This window comes from Grampus griseus (assembly GCF_964374135.1).
Source record: "Grampus griseus genome assembly, chromosome: 14".
Taxonomy (NCBI): domain Eukaryota; kingdom Metazoa; phylum Chordata; class Mammalia; order Artiodactyla; family Delphinidae; genus Grampus; species Grampus griseus.
The window spans coordinates 3,870,611-3,890,953 of NC_139008.1; the positions used below are offsets into that span (position 1 = coordinate 3,870,611).

At 57.5% G+C, this 20,343-nt stretch overlaps 1 protein-coding gene across 2 annotated transcripts in view; it reads right to left on the bottom strand.

Moving 5' to 3' along the window:
- Positions 1-12,671, bottom strand: part of FBXL18 (F-box and leucine rich repeat protein 18) — a 28,554-nt gene extending 15,883 nt beyond the window's left edge. For both annotated transcript variants that reach the window (XR_014297749.1, XM_082671592.1), the window contains exons 1-2: positions 11,176-12,671; positions 2,420-2,638 (exon numbers count right to left, since the gene is read on the bottom strand). Coding sequence is in view for 1 of the 2 variants with exons in the window: in XM_082671592.1 (XP_082527718.1) it covers positions 2,420-2,638; positions 11,176-12,656 (1,700 nt within the window). In the remaining variant the exon portion in view is untranslated. The remainder of the gene's footprint in view (positions 1-2,419; positions 2,639-11,175) is intronic.
- Positions 12,672-20,343: the final 7,672 nt, after the last annotated feature.

A 20,343-nucleotide genomic window follows, 5' to 3' on the forward strand; every position in this document is an offset into this window, starting at 1 on the left:
AGCGGGACCTGCATTTACAGGAAGTCTTTGAACCTTCTGCACACGCAGCAGTCAAGTTCACGTCTGGCAGTCGCCAGGGAGATTCCCCATAGCCATCACTCAAAGCCCACGGAGCTGTATTTTGCACACAAACCAAGAGGCTTTGCTACCTAGGTTCTCAGACCAAGGCACAGGAGAGGTGGCAGATTTAAGAGGAAGCTTAGGGTATACGGGGGCCAGTGCAGGATGGCATTAAACCCACAGCCGTAACCTGAATCAACAGTGAACACAGTGGGCAGGGAAAGCCGGGAGGACAGAAGCAGCCTCAGGACTCGAGGCCAGGGGCCCACGACAGGCGCCAGCACAGGCGGCCGCAGCACAGGCTCGCTGGTCCCAAGTCCCCCACCCCCTCCCGAAAGGAACCCCACAGTAGAGTCCCCAAGGGATGTGAAGAGATGGTCACAAACGAGGAGACGATACCGGGCAATTAGCACATCAAGCGATGCTCCTTGGAAACAGACGCGACACAAGCTCACACGGCAGGAGGACATGCTCACCCGGTAGCCCCGGGAGAGTCTGGCAGTGTCTCGCATGAGCAAGGACGTGGGCCAAGAACACTCACGCCCACAGGGAAGCTGAGCTTAGGAGAACCGTCCTGGAGAGCAAGCAACTGGGCAATCTCCCGAACACACCCCACAGTGCCGCTTCTAGGGACCTGCGCAGCGGCACCCAGGAAAGCCCGCACGAGGATATTCACTAGAGCAGAGAAACGGTGGAAACCACCAGGATCTCCCTCAACAGAACAGACACACGGCATGATGAATCCGCGTGGGGGGCTGCCACACACAGCACTTAGCAGGAACACACTAGCTCCACGGGAGCCACACATGGCAGATCTCAAAACAATGTTGGGTGGACAACACAGGCTGCACACCCAGATGCAACATTACACATTCAGGGACGCTGGGACACAGGGAAACAAAACACTGTGCTTCTCATGGATACTTGGATGGACTTCTAAAATTTAAAAAGTAAACTCATACTGGAGGTTCAGGGAGCCAAAGTGGCTTTATTTTAATCAATATATGATGATCCTTTATTTCTATCTTTCAAGTCTCTCAAATGTCAAAGCAACACAGAAAAAGCCAGACGCAAAGGACAAACGCTATATGGTTATACTTATAGGAGGTCCCTGGAGTAGAGACAGGAAGTAGAAGGGTGGGCGCCAGGGGCTGGGGGGGGGGGTTAATGTTTAATGGGGACAGAGTTTCAGTTTGGAATGGTGAAAACACTTAAAATGGAAAAAAACCAAAACAGTTAAAATGGTAAATTTTGTTATGCGTACTTTACCAGGATTTCTTTTTAACGCAGGGCTGTAAAAAGAATGAGCAACAGCTGGATGAACTGAGAATGAGCGATTTCCAAGATACATTATTAAGTGAAAAAGCAAACTGAGTAAAAGAAAGGGGATCGGGAAAACATTTGTGTACCTGCTAATCCTACAAAAGAAACATAGGAAGGGTAACTGAGAACCGGGAACATTTGTCTCTGGGTACGGGGGGGTGGGGACAATGCGGGGGGGTGGGGACAGGAGGAGGCTGAGGGGTGGCCCTCACAAGAGCTCTGACCCTCCGACTTCAGTAAGGCTTCGAACACCAGAAAAACAAGGAAGCAAGCCACGCAGGATGTGGGGTGAACGCAAAGTGGAGTCCGAGGCAGTGAGAGCAAGGAACATGGCCAAGCTGAGGGAGACGAGAAGAGGCCGGCCCCAGGTCATTCGAAGACGGTGTTTGATGGGGCGACCCAGGTGCCACCCCCCAGGAGCAGAGCAGCTGCCCCACGCGCACACCGGGGGGACGGGACAAATCAGCAAACACAGCTCAGGGAATGGAGAGCCAGGCCGTCTGCTGCTGAAGGGAGAGGCTGCGAGGAAAGAGGGGGGCAAAGTGTGATGAGCCCTGTGATGCAGGGTTGGAATCAGAGGCGCAGGATGAACGCGCTGTTTTCAACAGAAACGCGGACACCTGGCCAGTGCCCTCCAAGTGTCGAGGTCACGAAAACCAGGGAAAGGCTGCGCCCGTCACAGCCTAGAAGGCCGAGGAGACCAGGCATGGCGAGGGCTCTGAAGCGAGTCCCGCACAGAACAAGGACGAGATGGGGAAGCGGACGGGATGCTAAGGGCTGCAGGTGAGCACCACGCACATTCCCGCCTCTGACAGCTGTGCCAGGGGAACACGCGAGGGGCTGGATGGGGAAGAGGGTCCTGTCACGCGCGAGGGAGAGGGGCTCCCACTACGCAGAACGCTGAGCCCGGGGCAGAGAAAAGGCCAGGGGGCTCACTGCATCACCGCCCAGCACTTTGTAACTCTGAGAAACAACCTCTGGCCCCCAGGGAAGCCTAGGGAGGAACAGCGCCGGAGCCCCCGCGACGCGCACTCACCTGCGGAGGAGGGACTGCTGCAGGCTCCGGCAGGTGCTGAGCGACTCGCCGGTGAACAGGTGGCACACGACCACGTGCAGACAGCGCGCCATGAAGGCCAGCACGGCCTCGGGCTGTAGGGTGCCACTGCGGGACACCAGGCACAGGCGCTGCAACGCAGAGCACTGGCTCAGCGCCTGGAAGAACTGGGCGTTGGCGCTGAAGTAGGGCTGCTCCAGCCTGCAGGGAGAGAGGACGGACAGCGTGAGATTGCGGAGATGGACACACGCTGAGCGGGGCTCCTGGTCCAGGGCCCAGACTGGCTGCCCCCAGGCCCATCCACACCACAGCCCCCAGGGGTGCCGGGTGAGGACTCAGACCCCTGGGGTCTCCCTTGGTGATCCTGATCTGGGGGGAGACCCTGCAGGCCCGACGCAACCAGATGCCCACAGACCCAGCCAAGTTGCTTCGTTCGCCGCTCTGACTGCTCGGTGCGCCTACAGACCCAGAAGAGCGCGTGGCAATTGAATCGTGTCCCCCAAAAGATCTGTTGCATTCCTAATCCTTGGTACCTGCACACATGGCCTTATTTGGAAGCAGGGTCTTTGCAGACTAAGATGAAGTCACGTGGGACTGGGGTGGGTCCAGTGACCGGTTCCTTAGACGCATTGTGACGGCACAGCAACACAGGAACACGCAGGGAGCTCGGGGCTGGAGTGACACGTCCACAAGCCAAGGAACACCTCGCACTGCCAGCAGCCGCCGGAAGCTAGGGGACAGGCCTGGAACAGGCCCCGACCCAGAGCTTCCAGAAGGAACCATCCTGCCGACACCTTGACCGGGGACTTCTGACCTCTTAACTATGAGAGGGTGACTGTCTGTTGTTTTAAGCCACCCGGTTGGTGGTCATTTGTCAGGGCAGCCCCAGAACACTAGCACAGAAGCCAGGGAGAGGAAGCTGGAGCATGAACAGAGCACGGAGATCGTTTCGCAATAAATCACACAGAAAGACCAAGACGGCCCCATGGACAGAGGTCAAAGTGGATCCTGTTTACCCAAAATCCTCCCACAAGAAAACACAAGAAAACCTATTAACAAGGGCTATCCCTGGAGATCAGCACCAGACTGGGGAACCGTCCTCATTTTATAGCACTCAGCGGCACCTCGGTCCTTCTCAGACAGGCACGTGCCTCACTTGACGCTTCTAAAACCATTCTGACTGCTGCGCGGAGTCCCGGTTACCCGGCCAGAGCCGCTTCAAGGCGGGCGGCACGAGCGGGAGAGGCCAGGCAGAGATTTCCACCCAAAGCAGGCAGAAGGCACACGGGCACTGCAGCGGGCGGGAGAAGGGCTTCACGGATGATGGAGATCTGGGCACGTGTGCAGGAAACTGCAGTTCAGGGGCTACGTCTGAACCCGATGGCTGAAAAGGAGGACGCTTCAAAGGGTGGCCACTGGGCACCCAGCAAGGCTCTCTCTCAACGAGCCACGAAGGCCTCTGATGGACATCGTGCCAGCCACGTGGGGCCTCAGCCCTCCGAGCAAGCCGGCCGGCCCGGGAGGACAGCGCTCTGCCAGGCTGTGCCCGAGCTGTGGAAACAGTGCCTCAGGTCGGGGTGACACTGTCCCCTGAGGCTGGCCACCCCCAAGGCCCAGGCACTGCACAAACACGGCGTCTTGCCCGGGACTGTGGGTCTCTCTGAGCCTCAGCTCTGCCCACGGGACAGCCACTGGCCCTCCAGGTGGGCCGGGGCAGCTGGCAAGACCCCCATCTCCGTGCGAGACCCACAGGGAACCCCGAGAGGCCTGTCTCTCCCCGTAAACTGACGAGGCCGAGTGGGTGACTTCCTGGGACGCCCCTGAGAGGCTCGTCTGCAGCTGTAGAATCTCATCATCAAAGGAGAGAAGCTTCTGGGGTGAGTGGAACGGCCCTCCCCCATCCCCGAGAGGCGGTGGGCCTGCAGTGGGGACAGAGTCACCACCACCACCGCCCCCCCCAGGCGGAAGGAGAGCCCAAGCGCTCTGGACGCAGTGACGTCCCGGGTGAGGCTGACCTGGACGAGGGTGAGGGGCCGTCCACAGGCCCAAACGAGAGCCACGTGAGCCTCGGACACAGCCTCCACAGCCCTGACACCTGGGGATGCTGACAAGTCACAGGACGGGTGAGGGGCTTTAAAATCAAGTCTGCGGGGCTTCCCTGGTGGCGCAGTGGTTGAGAATCTGCCTGCTAACGCAGGGGACACAGGTTCGAGCCCTGGTCTGGGAGGATCCCACATGCCGCGGGGCAACTAGGCCCGTGAGCCACAACTACTGAGCCTGCGCGTCTGGAGCCTGTGCTCCGCAACAAGAGAGGCCGCGATAGTGAAGAGGCCCGCGCACCGCGATGAAGAGTGGCCCCCACTTGCCACAACTAGAGAAAGCCCTCGCACAGAAACGAAGACCCAACACAGCCAAAAATAAATATAAAAATATATAAATAAATAAAAGATTACTATTAATTAAAAAAAATCAAGTCTGCGGTGACGGCACGTCTGTTCGGAGCCATCCGGTACGGGAGCCACCAGTCACTGAAATGCAGCAGCGAGACTGCGTTTTTATTTTAATTACACGTAAGCAGAAGTTCTAGCAAGCTCCTAAAACTGTCGGGGGAACGCAGGTCTCTCTGGGGTATGATTCTGAAAAGCCTCACCCCGTCGAGGGTTCTGGGTGCAGCAGGAAGGAAGCCCCCGGGCAGGGCTGCTCAGGCACAAACACCAGGGAAAGGGCTCCCCAAGGGCTGCAGTGCTCAGCGATGCCTCACCCGCTGGACGCCACTGAATGAATTTCATCCCTAAAGAAACCGGGAAGAAGTGAGGGAGCCGCGAGCCGGGCCTCTCAGAGCTGTGGGCCACGGACCCGGACCCGAGCCCCCGAACACCCTGGGCCCAGAGAGTAAGCAAGTGCATCTCGCCCATGGGTGTGAATGTTCCGAGAAGCTTATGTCTCTTAAGAAAATGTCTGAACATATTATTTGGTTCTATCTTTTTAAAAGATCCTAAGGTAAGCATACTGTGCAGACCTGAAAGTGCGAAAACTGGAGGGGGAGAAAAGCCCTGACCCGCGAGTCGTCCCTGCAGCAGTGAGGAAGCTGGACCGCGGGCGGCGGGAAGGACAGGCCTGCAGCGCCTCGGTCACTAGGTGGCGATGCGGGTCTGCGCTGCCTGCTGGGGATCTCAAGCAGACAGAGGGGAGAGAGAGAGGGAGCTGAGTACTACACGCTTTTGAACCTTTTTTTCGGCCTGCCAGCCACTCCAGATTCCTCCCCCTGAAGGAAGCCCCCATCACGGGTGCTCAGGGCGGGCAGGCCTGGTGGGGCGGGTGAGGCTGGCACATCCACACCGTGTCCCGCTCCTCCGGGCGGTGGGCTGGCAGAGCTAACCTGACTCGAGTGACGGGCAGTGTCTTTGCTCAGGGCAGAGGAAGAGGGGCGCCTCTGTGACTGGCTTCGCCCTGGGGGGCGGGCCTCAGCCTTCCGACCTCGAAGGGTCTGGCCTCCGACGCTTGCTCTCCGAGAGGCTCTGTGGGCACAGACCGGTGCTCGGGCCGCCCCTCATCTGCCTGCCCACCTCTCAGGCGCCCCTCCGAGCAGCGCCCAGGCCTGGAGGGTTGCCCTGGCATAGCCTCCAGGGCCTGGCTCCAAGAAGCCCTCTCGCTTACGCCCAGACGCCGCCCCAGTTCCAAGGTCAGGGGCAGCCCAGGGTGACTCAGGGTGACGTTCTCCCTTCCCCTCTCCACCAGGCAGGGCTTCATCAGGTGCCCTGCTCTGCCCAGCTTGGCATCCTCCCGCTGGCGAGGTACACCACAAATCCAGAGCCTGTGAGGCCCCAGCGGGACGACGTGTTCCGGCAGGAGCGGCCCTGGCCCCAGCTGGCAAAGAGCTGCAGCTCACAGACCTCGCTGGTGGGGACGGCGGAGGCCAACCAGGGAAGTGCGGAAGCTGTCCGGGAGGCCGCCCTGGGAGCGGTGTGACAGGCAGGCACCATCTGCTCCTTTCCCTCCATCCCCCCGGGCTCCGCTTGCCACAGAAGGCAGGAATCCAGAGGAACGGGGCCATTTGGCCAAGTTCTAGAAACTGGTGTTTGTTCCGAACAGGCAGTACCCAGCTCCGATGAGGTGTGGGCTCAGCAGCCGCGCGCACAGAAAGCCCATTATGAGAGGCGGTCAGGTCCTCAGGTCGGCCCACAAAACCCACACTGCTCACACGGCCCTGCCCCGGGGGAAGGTCTGGGCCACGGGGATCACGTCCGAGGCCCCGGAAGTCACTTGGTGACCACTAAACACCAGGTTACCCCATTTGACATCCAGCCACCCCACGAGACAGGACCCGCTCCCAGCTGCCCACAGACCAGCCGTGTCTCCTGAGCAAGTTCATTAACCTTCTGGGCCCCACTTTCCTCATCTGCAAAATGGGATGATAATATCGACACTCCCAAGGTTGTTAAAACGTCAAAGACCTGTAAGCACGGGGAGAGCACGTGGCGGACGTACAAATACAAGCCAATGGGGGCAGCCACAGTCTGCAGCAGCCTAAAGGGCAGTCTCTCCCTTCAGCTTCCAGAACATCCCCACCCCCACCTCCTCTCCCCGACAGCTCCTACCAAGTCCTCATCCTCCTGACCAGATCCTGTTGGGCGATCTCTGCAGTGCAAGCGCCAGCTGGCGGACCTGGGGGACGGTCCTCCTCTCTGGGGGTTGGGGGGAGGGCCAGGGGGCATCCAGGCTTCTCCAACCCACATGTGTGCAGCCTCACCCCTGCCTTCCTCTCTCAGCCACATGGCAGCCACGTCAGCTCAACGGCTCAGGCCAGAAGCCCTGGTACCGCCTGGACCCCCCTAGCCTCAGCACCCATCCCATGCACCCAATCAATCAGCAGATTCCCCGTGAAGCCAGAAGCTGGCTATTTCTGGCCATGCCCCAACCCCCGCTCTCGCCTGGCTGCTCCCTGCATGTCTGACGTGCCCCTGACGGTGGCCCTGCCGCTGCCCCCAGGCCACTTGCGGCACAGCAGCGAGACCTGCCCTGCTTCCATTCTGGCTCCTGAGACCCTGGCACACCCATCTCGGGCCCTGCGCTCTCAGCTCTGTCCAACAGAACCTTCTGGGCAGAGGGGAGTGTCTGTATGTGCTCTGTCCAGCACAGTGGCCACCAGCACACGTGGTTACTAAGCACCTGAGACATGGCTGATGCCACCAAGGAACTCGATGCTTGGTTTCATCTCATTTTAGTTCATGTAAACGTAAGTCACCCTGTGGGTCGTGGATACCGTTCCGGCTGATGTGACCCTACCTGCCTGGCCCGGAGCACTCTTCCCCCAGGTTCTGCTTTCTAACTCACCTCCCTGGGTTCTCTGCTCAAAGCTCACCTCCTTCACGAAATGTACCCCAAATGCCACCCCTGCGCCCAGGCATCCCTCGCCCTGCTCTGCTTCTCCTCCCCGGCGTCTGTTACCGTCTAACATACCATACGCTTCCTTTACGTTGACTGTTGGTCTGTTTTCCCCACTAGAACGTAAGCTCCCCGAGGACAAGGATCTTTGTTCTGTTCAGTGTCCTGGGTGCCTGGAACAGTGCCTGGCATAAGAGATGCTCATTTATTTGCTGAATGGATGAAGAACCATAACGTGTATTATAAGTGCCAAGTCCTGTTCTAAGTGTCTTATAAGGATGAATCCCTTTGGTCTGAACAGCCCCACTTGACCAAACAAGGACGTGGGCACAGACAGCCCAAGGTCTACCCAGGCCTTCTGACTCTGAGGCCCCTGCCGTGGGTCCTGCCTGCCTCCACCCAAGGCTAGGGTCTATCTCCTGGACGAGGAGATGCAGGGACATGGGACCAGCTTGGACACCACGCCCACTCCTCACTCCTCCAGGCAGAGCAGCCCTGAAGGGGCCAAGCACAGGCCTCGTGCAGGGAATCCAGCAGCCCAGGTGAGCTGGGAGCACCTGCCGTCTCCAGGTGGCCATGCAGGCAGCAGACATTTGATATGACACTGTGGGACTTCCCTGGTGGCGCAGTGGTTAAGAATCCGCCTGCCAATGCAGGGGACACGGGTTTGAGCCCTGGTCCGGGAAGATCTCACATGCCGTGGAGCAACTAAGCCCATGTGTCACAACTACTGAGCTTGCGCTCTAGAGCCCGCGAGCCACAACTACTGAAGCCTGCGCGCTTAGAGCCCGTGCTCCGCAACAAGAGAAGCCACCGCAATGAGAAGCCCGCGCACTGCGACGAAGAGTAGCCCCCGCTCGCCGCAACTAGAAAGAAAGCCTGTGCACAGCAATGAAGACCCAACGCAGCCAAAATTAATTAATTAATTAATTTTAAAATATGACACTGTGGATATGAGGCAGAAAGGACGTTGGAGAGAGGCGGCCAGTTTTCATTACCTGCCTTGAAGCACTGTGACTTTTTATTTTATCTTATTTTTATTTTTTTGGCCGCATCGCGCAGGCACATGGGATTTTAGTTCCTCAACCAGGGACTGAACCCGCACCCCCTGCAGTGGAAGCGTGGAGTCTTAACCACTGGACCACCAGGGAAGCCCCGTGACTTTTTAAACTACGTGAATGTATGAGTTTATTTTACTTTCACTGATTTCTCTATTGATCAAACACTCCTCAATAACGAGCACGTGGTTTGACCACAGCGTGGTTAGAAAAGGCGCCAGGTTTAAGAGGGTAGCAAGAAAGCCAAAACACTGAGGACAAAAATGACAGATCCAGAAATACTCTGGCTCTGAGTTTAGTTAAATTAGAACTCAAATGCTCCCTCAGGCTCCCCGAACTAAGGGACATTCAATTCCTGATCACGAGAATCCAACAGGGTAACAGGACAGCAGACCTGGTGGTTTTTCGTTTGTTGGATGTATTTTGTGGTCCACCTGCAGCTTCAAGTTACGCATGGCCCACTGACCACTCACTTCACAACAGTTCTTCTGGAAAGACCACTGATGTGACAGTGAAGGCACAGGAGGGGACAAGGTGGGAGGAGGCACTGGATGGAGATGAACCAGTGAAAAGGGAGAGAGCTGAGAGCGATCTGGGCAAGAGGGGCAGCATCGTCTGAGATGGCAGCCAGGCTCACCCTGTGAAGGGCGAGGGGCAGGGGCTGTGGCCAGGGCCCCTCCCCACTCACTCACAGGTGGCACCCCGCCCCACAGGGCAGGAGGGGGCCAAGCCACGTGGGAGGCCAGGCTTGGACCCCGGGCCGCAACCCTCACGCTGGCAGGGACTGGGCGGGGGGCCCGCAGCGTGTGTTGCCCTGGGGGTGGCAGGCAGCCTGGCAGAAAAGCTCTGGGAGGCTCCAGGGCCGGGGCAGCAAAGCTCCACCTCAAATCTGGTTCATTTCCTGCCTTCTACGGGGAGAGTGGAGGTCCGAAAAGGACACGCTTGTCTCCATTTTGTGTGGCTCGGGGGCCCAGGTCGAGCACTGGACTTCGATGACCCGGGCGGACCTCAGCTCCTCCCTCAGGCGTCCGCTGCCTCTCCATGAAGCAGGAACGACAAAGGGCCTAGTGAGGAGATCAAGCCAGACAGCGCCACAGAGCCCCCAGCCTGGTGCCCGGCCCGCAGCGAAGACACACAGCGAGTGCTCACTGGTGCGGCGATGACGACACGCGCGCATCCCCGTGCCCCGATGCCGCCCTCATCCGGCTGCCCCACCAGCTCCAGCCTCATGGAGACCAAGCCCAGCGGCCACTCCCTCCCCCACCCGAAGCCCTCGCAGAGCTGAGGCCTGAGGCCACCACGACGTTTAGGAAACTGCAGTTTTTCAAGATCAGATCTGTAGACATTTTCAAATCCGGCTCAGGTTAACAAAGGCTGGCCGTCTAAGTGCTGGGCCCTCACGAGAACAGCCTTCACTCTACAGCACGAGTCGCCGGGGATCACTCCGCTTCGGGGCCCAGGAAATCGCCAGTGGCCCTCCAACAACTGCCTGGGTGGGGGAAGCCCTGCCAAGGTCCGCACTCTCCAGGGGCGGCCCCTCAGGTCAGTCCGGCCGTCCTGCTCCGGGCACTGCCACAGCTCAACAGTGTGCGGCCCCCTTCTGAGCCCGCCTCTCCATCTCCCCTCCCGCGGCCGGGCCCCTCCAGTCCAGGTGGGCGGCCAGAGGGACATCTCCAAGCTGGAACCCGACCCCGCCCTCTGTGGGCCGAAGCCCTTCAGCACCTTCGCCTCACCGACGCCCCCGCGCCCCCGATCAGAATCAGCTGGCTTCGGAGCTCGCTGCTTGTCTGTAAGCCTCTGGGGCTTCTACACACGCTGCCTTCGTTCCCGGAAAGCCTTGCGCCTGCACCTCCTGGCTAACCCCGACTCATCCTTCGAGAGTCGCAAAGCTAGGCTCCACTCCCGGCCCCCCACTTACCAGCTCCGTCATCTGGCAAGAACAGCGTCCACCTCGTGGGACAGGCACGAGGACTAATAAGGTCACGTACGCAGCAGCGTCCTAGAGCCCAGGCAACGAGGACGATGTGCCAGGCTCGGGCGGCACCGCCTCCTGCACACCCTCCCTGGGCGCCGCCAACTGCCGCTTCCCAAGCCCCCGCGCCCCCCGAGCCCCACCACTGCACAGTCCCTTGTCAGCACCCCCCCAAGACCCTCAGCCCCGAAGGACAGGCCTCCCCCCTGCTCGCCTCGGCAGGTGCGCGGCGGGTACGCCAACACTGCCGAGCAGAAGGCCGTGCGCCCCTACGGCTCCCCACAGGGCCGGCAGAGGCGCGCGGGGCGGCCGGGTGCCCTCACCTGAGGTCCTTCAGCCGCTTGCAGTGTTTCAGCATGTCCGCGAGGGCCGAAGTGTAGGCCACCTTGCCCATCGTGCCCAGGTGGGCCAGGGACAGGGACTGGAGCTGCTGGCACTGGACGCCGATGCTGACCAGCCCGGAGCCTGTCAGGATGCTGGGCAGCTGGGCCAGCGTCAGGTGCCTCAGGAAGGCCAGCTGGCCGATGGCGGCCACCTCCGAGTCCCCCACGCTCTGTGCCCGGCCGCAGGGGGGGAGCGAGTTGCGGATGGCGGGCTCGTTGCGCGGCATGGCAGACGAGAAGTTGGACCCAATCAGCTCGAGGCGGTCCAGGAAGGGCACGCTCTTCAGCAGCGACCAGAACACAGAGGACGGCAGGGGGCCCGCCTGCCCGGAGAAAGGGTCGGGGCCGGACGGCACGCCGATGCGGACCTTCTTGCCGAAGCCGCGGGGCACAGCGTGCGTGGCAGGCTGGACGGGCGCGCGGTCGGCCCGCGGCGCCGAGTCAGCGACGGCGCAGACGGGCAGCGACAGGGAGCGCAGGTGGCAGAGCCGTGCCAGCAGCTGGCACAGGTGCCGGCCGGGGCCCTCGGGGCTGTGGTGGTGGGCAGCCGAGAGGTTGAGGTGGCGCAGGTTGCCGCAGGCTGCCACCAGCGTCTCCAGGATGCCACTATCGATGTCATCCTCTGCCTTGCGCAGCAGGGAGTCGGGCGCCAGGCAGTGCGCACAGCCGCTGAGGTTCAGGCCAGCCAGGCTCCGGAGGTCCCTGCCGCCGTCGATGACGCGCCGGATCAGGTGGCCGCCGGACAGGGCACAGCGGCTGAAGCTGAAGTAGAAGGGGCTGCTGAACTTCATGTGCTGGAGGAGGGCCGAGCCGTTGAGCCAGGACTTGGGCAGCTGCAGCGCGTCCAGCGCCACGTTGCGGGCCATGGACTCCAGGAGGTTCTTGGTGGCCCCGCTCTCAGCAAAGCTGCCGGGCACGGAGATGAGGAAGGCGTGCAGGTTCTCGGGCGTGCGGTCGCTGAGCACAGCCAGGTAAAGGCGCACCACCTCCTGGTTGATGTAGCCGGGGGCCAGGCGGGCGTAGAAGACGCGCAGGTGCTGATAGCGCGGCACGTTGCTCTGGCCCACCATGAGCTGGCCCGAGAGCACGGCGCCCTCGCGCGTGCGGTCCAGGATCTCGAAGTACAGCAGCAGCTTCTCGAGGCTGGTACAGCAGGGCACCACGCCGTACGAGGGCGTGTACAGCGTCTGCTTGAGCTCCCGCACACGGCTCAGCGTGGCCTTGCACTCACCGCTCAGCTGGCTGGCGTCGAAGCCGGGGCTCACGTCAATGGCCAGGGAGCGCAGGCGCTGCAGGGCCGACAGAACCTTGGAGAGGCGCAGGGAGGTCAGGTGGCAGCCCGAGAGGTTCACCTTCACCAGGCCGCGGCAGCGGGCCACGTGCTCCACCGTGCTGCCCGACAGCCAGTAGCAGCCGGCCATGCTGAGCTGCTGGATCTCCCAGCCGATCTCCGTCACCAGCTGCTTCACCTTGTCCTCGCTGGCCTGTGGGTGGGCGGAGGGGGGGAGAGAGGGGCTGCAGGCACTGGCGTCTCCTCCACCCTCGCCCCCCAGACCGCGCTCTCCACCGTGACAGTCAGGGAGCCGCGGGGGGCGCGGCAGAGGCCCCGCTCCAGCTGAGGAGGGGCAATGAGGGCAAGGCTGGCGCCTCGCCCCCCCCCCGCATGCTTACCTTCCACCGACAGTCAGGAGCCTCAGCCAGGCGGGAACGGAAAATGGGGCAGCCCCTGTGGAAAAGTCTGGTGGCTCCTCCGAAAGCCAAACAGAGTTACCACGTGACCCACAGTTCCACAGCCAGGTGTACCCCCAAGGGGACTGAAAGCGGGGACTCAGACTCCTGCACACCCATGTCCACGGAGAACCGTTCACAACAACCGGAAGGCGGCAACAACCCAGCCGTCCATCAACGGATGAACAGGTAAAGGCAATGGGGTCCATCCATGCAGTGGAATTCTACTCGGCATGGAGAGGAATGAGATCCTGACGCTGCTACAGCATGAGTGAACCTTGAGGACATGATGCCCAAAGAAGCCAGTCATAAAGATCACATGTTGTATGATCACTTACATGAAAGATCCAGAACAGGCAAAACCAGGAAGAGAAAGTAGAATAGAGGTTACCAGAGGCCTGGGCAAAGGGGACATGGGAGCTATTGCTTAATAGCTCCAGAGTTTCTGTTTAAGGCGATGAGAAAGTTTCGGAAAGAGTGATGATGGTTGCGTAACACTGTGAATGTACTTAGGGCTAACGAAATGGTACACTTAAAAGTGGCTAGGGGGGCTTCCCTGGTGGCGCAGTGGTTGAGAGTCCACCTGCCGATGCAGGGGACACGGGTTCGTGCCCTGGTTCGGGAAGATCCCACATGCCGCGGAGCGGCTGGGCCTGTGAGCCATGGCCGCTGAGCCTGCGCGTCCGGAGCCTGTGCTCCGCAACCGGAGAGGCCACAACAGTGACAGGCCCGCGTCCGGCAAAAAAAAAAAAAAAAGTGGTTAGAGGACTTCCCTGGTGGTGCAGTGGTTAGGAATCCGCCTGCCAGTGCAGAGGACACAGGTTAGAGCCCTGGTCCGGGAAGATCCCACATGCCATGGAGCAACTAAGCCCATGCGCCACAACTACTGAGCCCACGTGCCACAACTACTGAAGCCTGCGCACCTATAGCCTGTGCTCCGCAACAAGAGAAGCCACTGCAATAAGAAGCCTGCACACAGCAACGAAGACCTAACGTATCCAAAAAAAAAAAAAAGTGGTTAGGATGGGAAGTTTTATGTTAGGTGGGGTTTTTTGAAATCACATAGTGGAATCACGCCCTGGAAGTGTTCTTTCACTGTCACTTTCCTTTACGTCACATGCACTTTCATATCATTAAATGTTCCTCAAAAACCTAGCCTGGACGGCCGAGGGAGCCACAGTACGTCCAGTCGGGGGCCCAGTGGCCACCAAGGCCTTCAGACAACACAGCATCCATGTACACAAGGCTTGTGCACGTGATCACTCTCTACAGCAAATGCACACGCAGAACTGTGCAGACGAGGGACACACATTCTAAACGCTCCAGACAGACTGTGCACCTGCCCTTCCTCTACAGTAAAGAACCCTCGTGGGCAGGAAGCCTGACCTCAGCACTTTGGGGAGTAAGTTCAGCTCTCCATCAGGGAGGAGCACAGTGCTCTCACAGAAAGAGACTGAGCTCTAAGGGACCTCATTCTGGGTTTCAAAGGCATCACTGCCCAGCCAGCAACAGCAGTAGGAGCCCCTCCAAGTCCCCTAAAATTTGAGTTAAGGGCAAGGCCTCTGTTTATCTTTAAAACAGGTCATCAACTGATTTTCCAGGTTGCAGGCAATTCGGCGAGGACAGGATAATCTTTTCAGTAAGTAGTGGTGGAAGCCGTGAATAGCTGTGGGCAGAACAGTGAGCCTCACCCTGACCTCACGGCATATGTGGAGATGAACACAAAAGGATCACAGACCTGCCATAAAAGCTAAACCTATAAACTTCTATAAGACAACATAGAAGGGTGCTGGGAATACTGGACAGCCACAGGCAAAAGAATGAAACTGGACCACTATCTACACCATACACCAAAATTAACCCAAAATGGATTAAACACTTGAACGTAAGACCAGGAACCATAAAGCTCCTAGAAGAAAATATAAGTAGTAATAAGCTCCTTGACATCAGTCCTAGTGATGATTTTTTGAAATCTGACACCAAAAACAATAGAAGCGAAAAGAAACAAGAGGAACTACATCACCTGAGCAGTTTCTGCACAGCAGAGGGAACCAGCAACAAAATGAAAGGCAGCCTATTAAATGGGAAAAGATACTGCAAATCATATATCTGATAAAGGGTTAATATCCGAAATATACAGAGAACTCATACAACTCAATAGCAAAGAAACAACCCTATTAAAAAAATAGATAGAGGGGCTTCCCTGGTGGCGCAGTGGTTAGGAATCCACCTGCCAGTGCAGAGGACACGGGTTCGAGCCCTGGTCTGGGAAGATCCCACATGCCGCGGAGCAACTAAGCCCGCAAGCCACAACTATTAGCCTACGTGCCACAACTACTGAAGCCCACGCGCCTAGAGCCACTGCTCCACAACGAGAGAAGCCTGTGCACCACAATGAAGAGTAGCCCCTGCTCGCCGCAACTAGAGAAAAGCCTGTGTGCAGCAACAAAGACCCAACACAGCCAAAAAAATAAATTAAAACTTTCTAAAAAGTTAAAAAGAAGAAAGAAGACAACATAGGAGAAAATCTTCATGACCTCAGGTTTCACAAAGATTTCTTCAACGGAATACAAAAAGCATGAACTCAAAAATTCAATAAATTGGACCTCACCAAAATTAAAAACTTATGCTCTTCAAAAGACACTATTAATCAAAACGAAACGGCAAGCCACAGACTATAAGAGAAAATATTCACAACACACCCCACAAAGGACTTGTACCAGAATATATATGGAACTCCCAAAACTCACTAAGAAGAAGATAGACAATAATGAATGGGCAAAAGCCTTGCACAGACACTTCTGAGAAGATATACAAATGGCCCACGCACCTGAAGAAAGCATAATCGACAGCATCCTCCACCAGAGAATACAAGTTAAAACTACAACGAGGTACCACCTCCCACACATCACAATGGCTAAACTGAAAAGACCGACACCACCAAGTGTTGGCGAGGATGCAGAGCAACCAGAACGCTCGGATGCCGCTGGTGGGGAGAGGTGGTGCCTCCAACTGTGCTTAACTCCACAGGAAAGCCCAACACTGACAGTGGGCCCGCATGTCCACTCCTGGGTACCTACCAGGAAGTCAGTCTCCCTCCTGGCCCAGTGCCAAGGCCCAAGACCCTTCCAGAAGAGCGCCTGCTCTACCTGTGCTCTGGCCCAGATGGCACACTACCTGCACTTTTGGGCCCCTGGCTTTTGCCGTATCATCCCTGCAAGTGCCCCACCACTGCCAGGCTGTGCGGGGCCTCAGTCGGGCACCTCGGTTGTTCCCCATCTCTGCCCCCAGCATGCCAAGCGCCACCCCCAAGCCCCTCACCTCATAGTCCTTCTGCAGCAGCACCGTGTGGGTGAGGCTCTTGTCCAGGCACAGCGCTGCGAGCTTCCGGCAGGTGCGCCGGACGTTCAGAATCAAGTCTATGCTGGGGACGTGGCTCAGGATGTGCAGGAGGATCTCGTCCGAGAAGCCCAGGAGGTGGGCACCATCTGCCACCGCGGCCGCTGCAGGGGGCACATCGCCGGCGCTGGATGCGTCCTGAAAACAAGGGGCATCAAATTCCACGGGATCCCCTAGGGTGGCCCTCAGGCAAGGGAAGCCTTCACCACAGTCCATGGGGAAGAAGAGGCTGTTACCAAAAACCTTAACTGCGGATTAAAGAGTCCCCAACATTCTCCGAAAGCCCCTTTCAATCTGCACACCAGGATCGCTCTTCAAAAGTGACAGATTTGAGGGCTTCCCTGGTGGCGCAGTGGTTGAGAGTTCGCCTGCCGATGCAGGGGACACGGGTTCGTGCCCCGGTCCAGGAGGATCCCACATGCCGCGGAGTGGCTGGGCCCGTGAGCCATGGCCACTGAGCCTGCGCATCCGGAGCCTGTGCTCCACAACGGGAGAGGCCACAACAGTGAGAGGCCCGCGTACCGCAAAAAAAAAGTAACAGATTTGAAATTTAAGAGAGATTTTTCCTACTGAAGGTCTCCAGACAAGTCTGGCAGGTTTCCAACTCAACTCATGACCATCGGCGAGGTTGTCCATTTGTAAAAGCTGCTATTCTGCCCTCACCTGCTCTGCCCCTAATGGCAGGCTGTATTCTTAAAACATCCTTGGGCCGGTGAATTCCATCAAGAATCAATGATAATTGGTCTTCACCAATAACAACAGTGCCTTCACCTCCCAGGGTTGCTCTGATGGGTAATGAGTTACCATTATGTGTATGATACGTGTATCAGCTCTTCAGGACAGCGCTGGATGCAAATGAGAGAACGAAACCATGAGGCCCTAATAAATAAGAAACAGCACCTACCAGACCAATGACATTTTTAAATCTCAAGATTCGTAACAAACAATAGGAACGGCACAACTTCTCTCCACTTATCAGACTTCCTGGTTAGAAATCCACGTTGGGGGCTTCCCTGGTGGCGCAATGGTTGAGAATCTGCCTGCCAGTGCAGGGGACACGGGTTCGAGCCCTGGTCCGGGAAGATTTCACATGCCACGGAGCAACTAAGCCCGTGCACCACAGCTACTGAGCCTGCGCTCTAGAGCCCGCGAGCCACAACTACTGAAGCCCCCGCACCTAGAGACTGTGCTCTGCAACAAAAGAAGCCACCACAATGAGAAGCCTGCGCACCGCAAAAAAGAGTAGCCCCCGCTCACCGCAACTAGAGGAAGCCCGCGTGCAGCAATGAAGACCCAACACAGCCAAAAATAAAATAAATAAAAGGAAAAAAAAAAGAAAGAAATCCATGTTGGTATTTCCAGTAAGATGTCCACTCATCTTATTGTTTCATTCTGCTTTTGCAAATATCTACAGAAGGTTTTCTGCCCTAATGTGGGCTTCCCATCTTACTGACCAGTGCCTGTACAACCAAGACAAAGAGGGGATAGACCTATGTCAGTGTGCCGTGAAATCCCCAAATCAAGGCCAAAGGAACTGGGATGCTCTAAGAAAAGCCCATGGTGGGCAGGAATCCCTGTATCTTCCCAACACCTCCTGAAGGGCCCCTCCTGCCTTAAACGTCCTCACTGATGGGGTGCCTCTCTGACACTCCCAGGAGGGAGAGCACCCAGAACTATTTCTACTGCCTTTTCCAGTGATTCTGTCTACGAGCCCCGCCTCCTCTGTCCTCCCTCTTTTTCCATACATATTTGCATGGATGGAAGCCTCCAGGCTTGGAAAGCCCTGCTGCTGCCATGGCAACCGTTAAGTCCAGGGAGGAAGGGCCTGTCTGCACACCCCACACAGGCACCAGGGGTTTCCCGGGAGCTATGACTGCGACACCCCTTCAGCCTCTGCATCCGGCCGAGCCCTTGCCAGGACGGGAAAGGTTTCCCCGATTACTGCCCACCCTTTCAACAGCATCGGCCCCTCCCACTCACCCTTCCTCCTGAGAGGCAGTAGCCAGACTTGCCTTCCCTTCCCTCCTTCCTTCCGAAGTGCCCTCAATCCTGTCTCCCTCCTCCCACCATTACAGGGGCAGAAGGCAGCCATCAGACCCAGCTCCATAGCTGCCCCGGGTCACTGTATCCTGGGGTCTAGTGTTTTGAACCATACGTGACTTTCCTGACAAATTTCCCAGACCCAATCATCTGGGATCATCCCAGACACCTGTTAAAAAATCAGCTTCCCAGGCCACATCCTAGACCTAGGGACTCTATCTCCTGAGAGAGAGGCTGGGCCCAGGGGCAATCCTTATCAGGCAAGCTTGGTATACAGGGCTCCTGGGCACAAGTGGGAAGAGCTGGGCCTGAATTCCACCGAGCAGCCTGAGGCTGACCCCTTCTGATGCCCAATTCGCGGATTTATCAAAGTAAGAACGCCACTGCAGAGCAAAGAGAACACAGGGCAAGACACTCCCAGAAACTCCAGCATCATATCATTTCCAGTTACAGTACGGAATACTGAATTTCTCTCAAAACCACCTAGAAATTACATGAATTAAAAAAAAACAAAACAGGAGGTGAGCTGCAGCTTCCTCCGTCCAGTCTCAGCACCCCCGACGCGATCACCTTCTCCACATGCTGCGCCCCAGTGCTGTCCTTAGGCCAGCACCCCCTGTCCTGGGACAGGCGTTCAGGGCAGCAGGCCTGGACGAGAGAAGCAGCTGCCCGGGCAGCAGGTCAGATTGGTTCCCCCCGCCCCGCCCCGGTCTCCCGACAGCCAAGCCTGGGAGGCCCGGTCGTGCTGGGTTTGCAACAGTTGAGTCTTTTCCCTGGAATGGAGGCTTCATTTCTAAGTCCGTGTACCTTCCCCTCAGGAAAGGCAGCGAATTCTGCAGAGGTAACAGCAAATAGGGGGCCGCCACCACAAGGGAAGGAGGAGGCCTCCGAGCTTCTTCACCTCCGAGCGGGGGTGTGTGAGTAGCCCCCGCTCACCACAACTAGAGAAAGCCGGTACACAGCAACAAAGACACAATGCAGCCAAAAATAAATAAAATAAATAATAATTTTTTTAAAAAAGAAATAGAAAAAAAATGGGCAATGAGTACATAGAGGGAAGTTCATTACAACATCCTTTTGCAAGTGTGTGGAATTTTACATTTTACTTTTTTTTTTTTTTTTTTTTTGTGGTACGCGGGCCTCTCACTGTTGTGGCCTCTCCCGTTGCGGAGCACAGGTTCCGGACGCGTAGGCCCAGCAGCCATGGCTCACGGGCCCAGCCGCTCCGCGGCACGTGGGATCTTCCCGGACCAGGGCACGAACCCGCGTCCCCTGCACCAGCAGGCAGACCCTCAACCACCGCGCCACCAGGGAAGCCCTACATTTTACTTTTGTTTTTGGTTTTTTTGATCACAGGAGTGACCTGAGGGATGCTTCTCACATTGCCCCTCTTCTTAAGCCTCTGCTTCTCCAGTTGGCATTTTCTGGAATGTCCCCTGTCCCACGGCACTCAGGCCTCCAAGCCTTTGCACAAGCTGCCCCCTCCACCCAACGTGCCACCACACAAAAGGAACTGCTACTCTCGGAACTTCAGCTCAAAGGCTCCGTCCCCAGGAAGCCCTTCCAGCATCCCCCAGACACATTTAACTCACCTTCTCCTCCACTGCCGCCCCAGCTTACCCTCCCCCCCCCCAGTCTCCAGCCTCATCAGGTGAACTGTACTGGTTTGTTGCTTGCCCGTCTCCTCCCTAGGCCAGGAATGGCTCCTGAACAGGGATCACTTTCTAATGCCCAAGGGAAAGAGCCATTGAACTGGGTGTCAACAAACCACGGCTTCAGAATCTTTTGAAGAGCTATTAAAAACGCAGAGCCCGACTCCTCAGAAACTCAGGGAGCAGTCCTAGACATCTGCATTTTAAGCCCAGCAAGGACCCTCAAAATCAGACCCCCCCACTCTGAAATCAGAGAGTGGGGATGGTGGCACAACCTCGTGAATATATT